The sequence below is a fragment of the Endocarpon pusillum genome (genome assembly GCF_000464535.1).
Source record: "Endocarpon pusillum Z07020 unplaced genomic scaffold scaffold5524, whole genome shotgun sequence".
Classification (NCBI taxonomy): domain Eukaryota; kingdom Fungi; phylum Ascomycota; class Eurotiomycetes; order Verrucariales; family Verrucariaceae; genus Endocarpon; species Endocarpon pusillum.
Window position 1 is genome coordinate 1,405 of NW_006916522.1, and position 10,179 is coordinate 11,583.

Consider the following 10,179-nt stretch of genomic DNA (forward strand, 5'->3'; position numbering starts at 1 on the left):
GGAGAAGTATTATCCTGTATTGCAATTTAGACTTCAAAATTACCCCTTACTAGAAGTAATGTTAGTAGTGGAGTGAATATAAAGTGGTTATCTTTTCAACGTCCTATTTGAGGCTAATGCTGTGTGCATGCTCACAAGTTTGAAATAAGTCTCGTGGCCATCACGCAGAAAGGGAGGGCTTAGCGTTTTGCCTGCTCAAAGATAGAGTATACGAATGCCGAAATAAGCCTTCATTAGATTCAACACGTATTTGACTTATTGACCAAACGACAGGCTGGTGGTTAACCGCGCATCCTAATCAACGACGGATTAGCCACACACGAATCTCTGGAGGTGCTAACATTCTGCCATGAAAACAATATCGTTCTCTGTCGTTTGCCTTCCCATACCTCACATAAGTTACAGCCTCGCGACGTCGGCGTCTTCGGTCTCTTAAAGACTGCTTATCGTGAGCAAGTCGAGCAGTTGTTTCGCAGCGTTGCAAACACTGTTGGGAAACCAACACTTTACTCTCCTCTACGATCGTGCCCGGACCACCGCTTTCACACCCGAAAACATCAAGTCCGCATGACGCAAGGCAGATTTATTTCCTTTTGATCCTGATCGTGTGCTCCGAGGTATGAGACACCCTTCTATAGGAATGCTCACGGTGCCTAATGCGCGAGCTGCCCTTAATGCGCCGGTCAGTTCTCTAGTCGAAGATATGCCCTTGACTCCGACCACGTCAGAGGCCTTGACGTTTGATGCGTGTAAAGGTCGAAGAAGACTTAACTAATTCAGAGGCCTTGACGTTGATGCGTGTAAAGGTCGAAGAAGATCTGGCATCGGTGGGGACCAGCAGCACACAGCGACTGCAGAAGATCATCAAAGGTTTTCAGAGCACGCTCGCTCATTGTGCTGTCTTGTCCGCTGAAAACCGGTGGCTGATGGAGCAGAACAACGAGAAGACGGCACGAGCTTCGGTTCGCTCAACGGTTGTAGGTGGACCCAAAGTAATGACATACAATGACATTGTCGAACGACAAAAGTTTCGAGAGACCGTAGAAAGACGAAACTCTGGCGCAACAAAACGCCGGACCGGTGGTCGCAAACCTGCTGAGAGCAACGCCGCAGAGCAGGCAGGTTGAACCGCGCTCAAGCTCAGGCCCAAGGATGTCCAGGATATCCTCAGGCTCTCCAATGGTAATGGAGTGTAGGTTGTACGTATAAACGCCTCCTCTTGTGCCCTTTCTCTTTTTTGCAGCCTTTCGCTAGCTACAAACAAATGAGGGCATGCTGTAGATCGAAACTACAATGGCATCGAGGAACATCAAGGCGTTAATGGAGCAAGTCGATGATAATTATTTCTAAAGTACTCCATATATGATAATGAAGCGTGTTTTCAGGGACGGAGGTTTAGGCTGATCTGCTTGATGCAGTTAACGAGGTTCGTTCATTCCTTAAATCGCATACTCGTAGATGTGAGTATTTTGCCAACCGTCATTAGAATTACGGCACCTGAACCTGGCAGGTATCGCATCGGGAACGGTTTTGATGTCTTCGTATCTTTTTTTAAAACAATTTTTCATAGTTCGAACGCTATCCTTGATTGACCCAGTCCACGTATCACTAAGAAAAGGTGTGGCGATAAGCGGGCCAAATTTGTGCTCGGGGGAGAAGAAAAATGTCGAGGTCGGACAATATGATTCACATGCGTACAGGGTGACTAACGGGAAAGATCATCTTACAGTGTTGTATCAATGATGGCAGTGAGTTAGAGTAGCCGGTGTGGCTGCGAGGTTGATGCAAGCTGCGACAATAAGTATCTCACTGCTATTCGCTGGCGAGTCAGCCTAACGAGGGGCTGAGCAGCGCTACATGATCTCTTCAGCCTGATAAAATGAATACGATGTATTCCGTACTCCCCTTGACTTCTCCTTCCACCGAGGAGCATCTATTTCACTAATATGTCAGGCCTCGAGGTGCTCGGCGGCATCAGTGCAGTGATTGCGATCATTGACGGCTCGGTCAAGGTCTGGGAGAGTGCACGTAAAGACCTCAAGTTCAGCGCGACCTTCGAAACTGTGGGTAATCGACTACCCATTCTACGAGACATCCTCCAAACCTGCCTCGAGCAGTTCGAGCCGATCAAAACATCCTTACCCGCCGATGCTGCCCATGGTCTGGTGAAGACTGTCAACAATTGCAAGAGGAGGGCTGAATCACTGGGAACCATCTTCCAAGAAACGATCCCAGGCGAGGATGACCAGTGGTATGAGCGGTATCGCAAGGTGGCTCGGCGACTGGGCAAGGGGAGCAAAGTCGAAGAGTTGATGAGGGCAATCACAGAGGATGCACAGAATCTGGTTAACTACCACGCAGTGAAGTCAGCAAGCCCAACGTTATACACCAAGCTCAAAGAGATTTCCGACGAGATGGCTTCACTGGAGCCATCATTACCTGTGGATGAAGCCGATACACAAACCTTTCACAACTATGATGGTACGCAGATTGTTAGTACCGGCAGCAGCACGCAACACAACAACATCAATCTAAGTAGCGGCACGATGTACAGTTTTGCAAGTATCACAGGCAACCCTGTCTTCGGTCCAGGTAAGAACTAGTCAGACCTAGAGAGAAGATATCCATACGGCTGCGCAGACCAATCGATAAGTCTTTAACATACAAGTAACATTTTTTGTATCCATAATAACGTTAATCCTGCTCCGTCCAGTTTTTGTTAAACGGCCTGAAACTCCACCTTCGCCATCGTCAACAGTGCCTTTCCGTCGCGACGACGATTTTGTCGACCGCGGGACGTCAGATGACAATAGGACTCTACTGGAACGCATCGAACAACAATGTAGACCTGCGGCGTCAAGAGTCGCGCTTGTGGGGATCGGTGGAGCCGGGTAAGTTGATCATTCTTTGCCAGACACTATCCACTAACAAGCCCATAGTAAGTCCCAGCTCGGCATTGAATATTGCCATCGCCTCCGCGAACGGTCCCCTCAAACGTGGGTGTTTTGGATCCATGCAAGCAATGCCGACCGAATCGAGCAGGGATACCGTGAGATAGCGGAAGGAATGAAAATTCCCGGCCGCAATGATCCGAAACAAAACATATTTGAGTTGGTGGCAAGATGGCTGCGGGACGAGTCCAAGGGGACATGGGTGTTAGTTCTGGACAACTTAGACAAAGACGATGTCCTTTCGATCCCTCAAGCAGCCACACCAGGGGCGCAGTTTGGTGATAGAGATGATCAGCTTAGACGACCGTTGTCAGCATATCTTCCACAAAGCCAGAACGGGGCAATCTTGATTACGACGCGAATGAGAAGCATGGCAACAAAGATTGTTGAGCCCCGAGATGTGATCGTGGTTGATCCGATGACTGACATGGATGCGATAACACTCTTGAAGAAGAAGCTAGACACACCCTTTGATGATGGTGACTTACAAGAGCTAGCATATATACTAGAGTATATGCCGTTAGCGATTGTGCAAGCGGCAGCATATATCCGACAAAGAGGAGCGAGGTATAGTGTCCAACAATATATCAAAGCATTTCAGCGAAATGAGAAAAAAAAGACAAGTCTTCTCAACTATGAAGCGGGTCATCTTCGGCGAGATCCGGAAGCGAAGAATTCCATCATCATTACATGGCAGATATCGTTTGATGATATCCGAGAGAAGTGGCCATTATCGGCTGACCTACTGTCGTTGATGTGCTATTTCGACCGGCAGGGCATCCCTCAGGAAGTCTTGAGGGTCCAACCACAAGAAGAAGAGATCCAGAAAATGTTGAGGCTGAATGACGATAATGTCGAAGACAACGAGAATAACGAAGGTGAGGACATTAAAGATGATGGTACATCCAAGACGAGTAATGATGACATGTTTGAAGAGGCTGTAGACCAGCTTATGAGCTACTCATTTGTGTCTCTTGGAAAGGATAAGACGTCCTTCGAAATGCATGGACTTGTCCAGCTAGCGACACGAAAGTGGCTCGCGATGCATAAAGAGGATGAGAAATGGAAGGCACAGTTTAATAGGAACCTTAACGCGGTGCTTCCAAATGGCAATTACGAGAACTGGGGCCGGTGCGAGATGTTCTTTCCACATGCAAAGTCGGCCGAGAGGCATCAACCAACGGATAACAGATCAGGGCAAGAATGGGCCCAGATATTACAGAAGGCGGCATGGTATGCAGAGGCCAGAGGAGATTATCGTGAAGCCGAGAGGATGTGTGACAAGTCAGTTAAAGCGCTACAGAAAATACTTGGTGGAGAGAATGTCGAGACATCGTATAGTTTAGGAACACTAGCATCAATATACTGGAATCAAGGACGTTGGAAGAAGGCGGAGGAGTTGCAGGTGCAGGTGATAGAGACGACGAAGAGAGTGCTGGGACAAGAACACCCACACACGCTGACCAGCATAGGTAACCTTGCAGTGATATACGGGGATCAAGGACGCTGGAAGGAGGCGGAGGAGCTGCAGGTACAGGTGATGGAGACGACGAAGAGAGTGCTGGGACAGGAACACCCACACACGCTAAACAGCATAGACCACCTGGCATCGACATACGGGAATCAAGGACGCTGGAAAGAGGCAGAGGAGCTGCAGGTACAGGTGATGGAGACGACGAAGAGAGTGCTGGGACAGGAACACCCACACACGCTGAACAGCATAGACAACCTGGCATTGAAATACAGGGATCAAGGACGCTGGAAAGAGGCGGAGGAGCTGCAGGTGCAGGTGATGGAGACGACGAAGAGAGTGCTGGGACAGGAACACCCACACACGCTGAACAGCATAGACAACCTGGCATTGAAATATACATTGAGCAGCATGCGCAACCTTACATTGACATACGGGGATCAAGGACGCTGGAAAGAGGCGGAGGAGCTGCAGGTGCAGGTGATGGAGACGACGAAGAGAGTGCTGGGACAGGAACACCCACACACGCTAACTAGCATACACAATCTGGCATTGACATACGGGAATCAAGGACGCTGGAAGGAGGCGGAGGAGCTGCAGATGCAGGTGATAGAGACGAGGAAGAGAATGCTGGGACAGAAACACCCAGACACGCTGAGCAGCATGTACAACCTGGCATTGACATACGGGGATCAAGGACGCTGGAAAGAGGCGGAGGAGCTGCAGGTGCAGGTGATGGAGACGAGAAAGAGAGTGCTAAGACAGGAACACCCAGACACGCTGAGGAGCATGCACAACCTGGCATTAATATACAGGAATCAAGGACGCTGGAAAGAGGCAGAGGAGCTGCAGGTACAGGTGGTGGAGACGACGAAGAGAGTGCTAGGACAAGAACACCTACACACGCTGACCAGCATAGGTAACCTTGCATTGACATACGGGGATCAAGGACGCTGGAAAGAGGCGGAGGAGCTGCAGGTGCAGGTGATGGAGACGAGGAAGAGAGTGCTGGGACAGGAACACCCAGACACGCTGAGCAGCATGCATAACCTAGCATTTACTATGAAGGAGCAGGGTAGAAACTGGGAGGCCATCAAACTCATGGCGGAATGCGTCCAATTGCGTAACCAGGTCCTTCATGCTGAGCATCCTGATACGCTTTCTTCTGCTGCAATGTTGGCCGAGTGGCAAAGGTTCGAATGAATATAGCGTTATAAATCGTGTGAATATAATGTTGTAGTTTCTTCTCGTTTATATCACATTACTTTAATATGGTAAAACAGCTTAATCACAGTAGATCACCCCTCGGACAACAATATGTGACAGCAAAATACGTGATATTGATGGTAAGGGACGGTACTATGTCTGGGGTATGTGTCTTTACAAACTACTTTTCTTGCCAAGCCGTAAGGGTTCTAATAACTGCTCTTCCAGAAGTACCTTTCCCTGCAACGGAAAGTCTCTGGACACTACATGGGAGATGAAGAACAGTGCTAGCAAGAAATTTCTCTCAGTCTAATATTGACCAAAACCCACCGCTTGTGCGTGATCATGTATTCCTCCTTCTACATCGCAGTGTGGCTCTTCTCGAGGAACCGGGGTCTACATGTGTGTTCGCAAATTTGATTTACAATATTCGTAAGAGAAACATCATAGTTGGTAGTGAAGAATATGGAGCCAAGCCCTAGGTACCAATCTAATTTTCACCTCACGGGGATTTGGAAGGGTTGTTTACCACCTCGGGATGTGGGTTACTGGATCTGATTGTCGTACAGGGCTCTTGTTCTTTACAATGCGGTTAATGCCGCCCTTGCCGCCGCCCAGCAGCTGCAGCAGGTTCCAACCCTGCATGTAGCTGGCCAGCAATTGGCGCCCCTCTTACATAGTCCGCAAGGTCGCGCGGTACTTGCTCTAGTAGGTCAGAATGTACGTTTCGTACGAGATGCCATCACACCAGAGTAAGTCCTTACCCATCGGCCTTCGTACATAAATGTCATTCTCATACAATCTCGAGGAGTCGTACTGAATCCTCCTTGTGCTGCTTGTGCTGCCATCCCTAGACCAGGCTTTCGTCCGTTTCTAGAGTGTCATCGTGTACCAGGACACTTTAGAGGATGTTGCGGGAACTGCAAGTGGCGTGACTACGGAGCCCGTTGTACAGCTTATGATAATGATGATGATGATTCGTCTAGGGGACCAGATAATGATTCTGATGTTGAGATTGTTGGCGTACAGGCTATCGAGGGGCCTGGTGCGGCGGCAGGGAATCCTATTGTGATACAATAAGGTACGTACGAAGCTTTCTTATTTTTGTTATAAGCGTATTGCATCAGCACTGCTTAGTCGTACGGGAAGTGTACGACACTCAGATGAGAACTTCTACCTCTACGTAGTATCTGGGACTAGTAGCCGAAAGGTGAAGCCAAAGAAGTTCATTATGTAGAGTTGAAGAGTTGGCGTGGAGTTGAAAAGTTGGTGCGGAGTTCAAAATGTTGGATGTGTCGTTAACCCAGTACAGTAATAGTCCGCCGTAGTCTGTGCGAAGTGTCCTGAGTCTTGACGCGATTTTGGAGCTGGGACAACAAAGCCTAGCTGCGCGATTGAGGCCGTCTTCCCTCCACGCAAGGTCGAGTCAGCACGCTCTCACAAGCAACCGGCTGAGAAACATGTTTGGATCGTCGCAGCCGTCTTCAGGTGCTGGAGGAGGGGCAGGAGCGTTTGGGAGCCTGGGATTGGGCGCAAGTGCAGAGCAGCCGGCAAAGCGCAAGTCAATATTTGACATTTCATCCGCACAGACTACACAACCACAACCACAGCAGTCTTCGCTTTTTGGCTCCGCCTCTACTGCAGCAGCCTCATCTACCTCAATGTTCGCGCAATCCACCAGCGCAGGCCAGTCCCAAGGTCTCTTCGGAGCCGTACCCGGCACTTCAGCACCAGCAAGCGGTACCTTCTCCTTTCTTGGTGGCACGGGCTCACAGCAACAGCCACAGGCTCCGCAGCAGTCGCAGCCATCTGGCCTGGGCAGCTCCATCTTCAGCAATGCTCCACCAGGCCAGTCGTCCCAGCAGCAGTCGCTTGGTCAGTCCCAGGCCCGAGACCCTGCCCACTTCAACAGCTTGCTCGAAAGACAGAGGAAGCGCCAACGTTTTGGCGCCTCAAGCCAGAATGGACGCGTCGGTCAGCTGCCTCATCTCAACATGGACTTGGGGGATTTGGCTAGGCGTGCTCAGGAGATTGGTGGGAGAGGTTCCAAGCCGGCGTTGGTGAACGGTGCAGACAGTAGAGCCCATTACTTGCTTGCCGGGTCAGGCGTCGCACCGGGAAAAGCTACCAAAGAATTTGAGAGACTGGAGCGAGATGGTCAAGCACCTACGTATCAACCTGCCGAACCATTTGACCCGGACAACGAGAAGTACATACGCGGTCTACAGGAACGAGGTCGGGAGGCAATGATTCAAGAGGCAATCGACCGTGTGCGTCGGGACTTTGATGCCCACCTGGAAGAAAGCTTGAGCATCAATTTCGAGGAGCAGAAGAAGAAAATCATGCAGCACTTCGGTCTCATCGCCCGAGATGAGGTTGCGGACGAGCCAGACGGAGCACAGCCAGACCAGGGTGGGTTTGGACACACTTCTACTGGAAAGAGGCCATTCGAGGACTCGGCCAAAGCATCCACTCGCAGCGTTTTTGGCAGGTCAGGTCTGGCCAAGTCGTTGATTGGGAGTCCAGCCATGGGCGCAAGTACGACCAGCTTCTTTGGAGATAGCAGTGTGAACAGTGGAAATAGCTCGTCCCTGGGCAAAGGCCAGAATGGGCGGTTTCTACGCGACAAGGAGCGGTTCTTTCTGCAGAAAGTGCAGCAATTGAATGCAGCGCGGCTTCAAGAGAAGGTCTACCCTATTCTGCGAGAGTTTGCCATGGTCGAGGATCAAGCTGGAGGAGACATTCCCCACCAGCTAGTCGATTCGTACGACGCGCTCATTGACATTACCAAGGAGGACGCGGAAGTGCAGAACCAGTCAGACCCTGGGGCCATCAAAGAAAGACAATATTCTGAGGCCTACCTCGATGAGAATCCGCATTCGCCCAAAGCCACCAAGTTGAGGAAGCAAATCCTCCATGGCTCGCGAGCATATCTCGAAAGGGCATTCTATCGGGAAGTCGAATCCGTGATTGAGAAGAATCCTCGAGAAGCTCAACTAGGAGGCCGTCCCACCCTGATGAACAAGATCCGCGCCTACATTCGTGTTCGAGCTTCCCGAAAAGATCTTGCCCCCGATGGAACAGAGCTACAACAGATTGGGGATAATGGCGACTATTGCTGGATCATCATCTTCTATCTTCTGAGATGCGGGTTCGTCAGACAGGCTGTCGAATATGTCAGCAACGACCCTGCTTTCCAGTCGACGGATCGAAAGTTCATCTCGTACCTGACCAACTACGCCAGCAGCCCCGAGCGGAGACTGTCGAGAAAACTGCAAGACATGATCAACGGCGAGTATCAGCAGCGTCTGCGGAACGCACCGGAAAACACTCTCGATCCATATCGCATGGCCTGTTACAAGATGGTGGGTCGCTGCGACCTGAACCGACGCAACCTCGACACCATTGGTCAGGGTGTGGAGGACTGGATATGGCTGCAGTTCAACCTGGCGCGCGAGGTAGACCGGGCTGAGGAGATCTCGGGCGAAACCTTTGGGCTGGATCAGATCTGTGAGACCGTGCAAGAGATCGGACAAAAGCATTTCCAGAAAGGTCAAGCCGAGGCGAGTGGTGGATACGGGATTTACTTTTTCATGCAGATGCTGGCTGGCATGTTCGAGGCTGCTGTGGCTTATCTCCATTCCCATAATCCTGTCAGTGCGGTCCATGTGGCAATCGCCCTCTCCTACTATGGTCTGCTACGGGTGTCGGATTACTCTGTGGCCGGCAATGAACTTGGTGAGTCTGCCCGCGTCTTCGCCATGTTCTACGGCTAACTTTTCGTTCGAGTGACCCGGACGACCACGGATCAGGCGCAGATCAACTTTGTGCCGCTGGTGGCGTATTACACTGCGTCGTTCCGAACCGCATTGCCCGTGGCTGCCGTCGATTACCTCGTCCTCATCTGCCTCCACTCGGATCTGCCTGCCACGAATGTCTGCGCCAACTCTGTCTGGAGACACGTGAATTTGCGCAGCTTCTCGGCGACATCCGCACTGATGGCAGTCGAATCCCCGGCGCCATTGAACAACAGGGCAGACTCATCAAGCTCGACAGCCATGGCGACTTTCTCAAGGCCGTCACCATGCAAGCTGCCGCCATCGCAGACGAACGATGCCAGGTCGCTGATGCCGTCCTCCTCTACCATCTCTGCGAGGATTATGATAATGTTGTCCGCATCCTCAACTCTGCTCTGGCTGACGCTGTGACGCTCGACCTGGGCGAAGCACAGATGCAGCTGCAGCCGCTGAAGCCACGCTCGGAGCAGCCTTCAGCCGCGAATGGAAATACAGAAAGCAGTGATCCTGCTTCCAGCCTGTCCCTCACCCAGTCCACCAACTCACCGCAGAAACTGGCGCACAACATGATCTCCCTCTACAATTCCAACGCCCTCTACTATAATCGCATCTCGCCCCAAAATCGAACCAGTTGCGCGTTGCTCCTGCGCTTGCTCACCGCACGGTCCTACCTGGAAAGCAATCCGCCTCGCTTCATGGAGGCTCTGGATGAACTGCACAGCACCAATCTCCTGCCGCTCCGCGCTGAAGGAAG

At 51.1% G+C, this 10,179-nt stretch overlaps 3 protein-coding genes across 3 annotated transcripts; all 3 read left to right on the forward strand.

Annotated features, from left to right (window-relative positions):
* Nucleotides 1-743: 743 nt before the first annotated feature.
* EPUS_03603 (uncharacterized protein) lies at nt 744-1,127 on the forward strand (the record flags this gene model as incomplete). The annotated part of the gene is made up of 1 exon (XM_007806450.1): nt 744-1,127. One exon carries the CDS (start codon nt 744-746, stop codon nt 1,125-1,127), a length of 384 nt encoding a protein of 127 aa, XP_007804641.1.
* Nucleotides 1,128-1,946: 819 nt separating this feature from the next.
* On the forward strand, nt 1,947-5,625 carry EPUS_03604 (uncharacterized protein; the record flags this gene model as incomplete). Its single annotated transcript, XM_007806451.1, has 3 exons — nt 1,947-2,592; nt 2,714-2,891; nt 2,940-5,625. The coding sequence occupies 3 exons, from the start codon at nt 1,947-1,949 to the stop codon at nt 5,623-5,625; spliced, it is 3,510 nt and encodes a 1,169-aa protein (XP_007804642.1).
* Nucleotides 5,626-7,088: 1,463 nt separating this feature from the next.
* EPUS_03605 (uncharacterized protein) lies at nt 7,089-10,029 on the forward strand (the record flags this gene model as incomplete). The annotated part of the gene is made up of 3 exons (XM_007806452.1): nt 7,089-9,366; nt 9,441-9,926; nt 9,977-10,029. 3 exons carry the CDS (start codon nt 7,089-7,091, stop codon nt 10,027-10,029), a joined length of 2,817 nt encoding a protein of 938 aa, XP_007804643.1.
* Nucleotides 10,030-10,179: the final 150 nt, after the last annotated feature.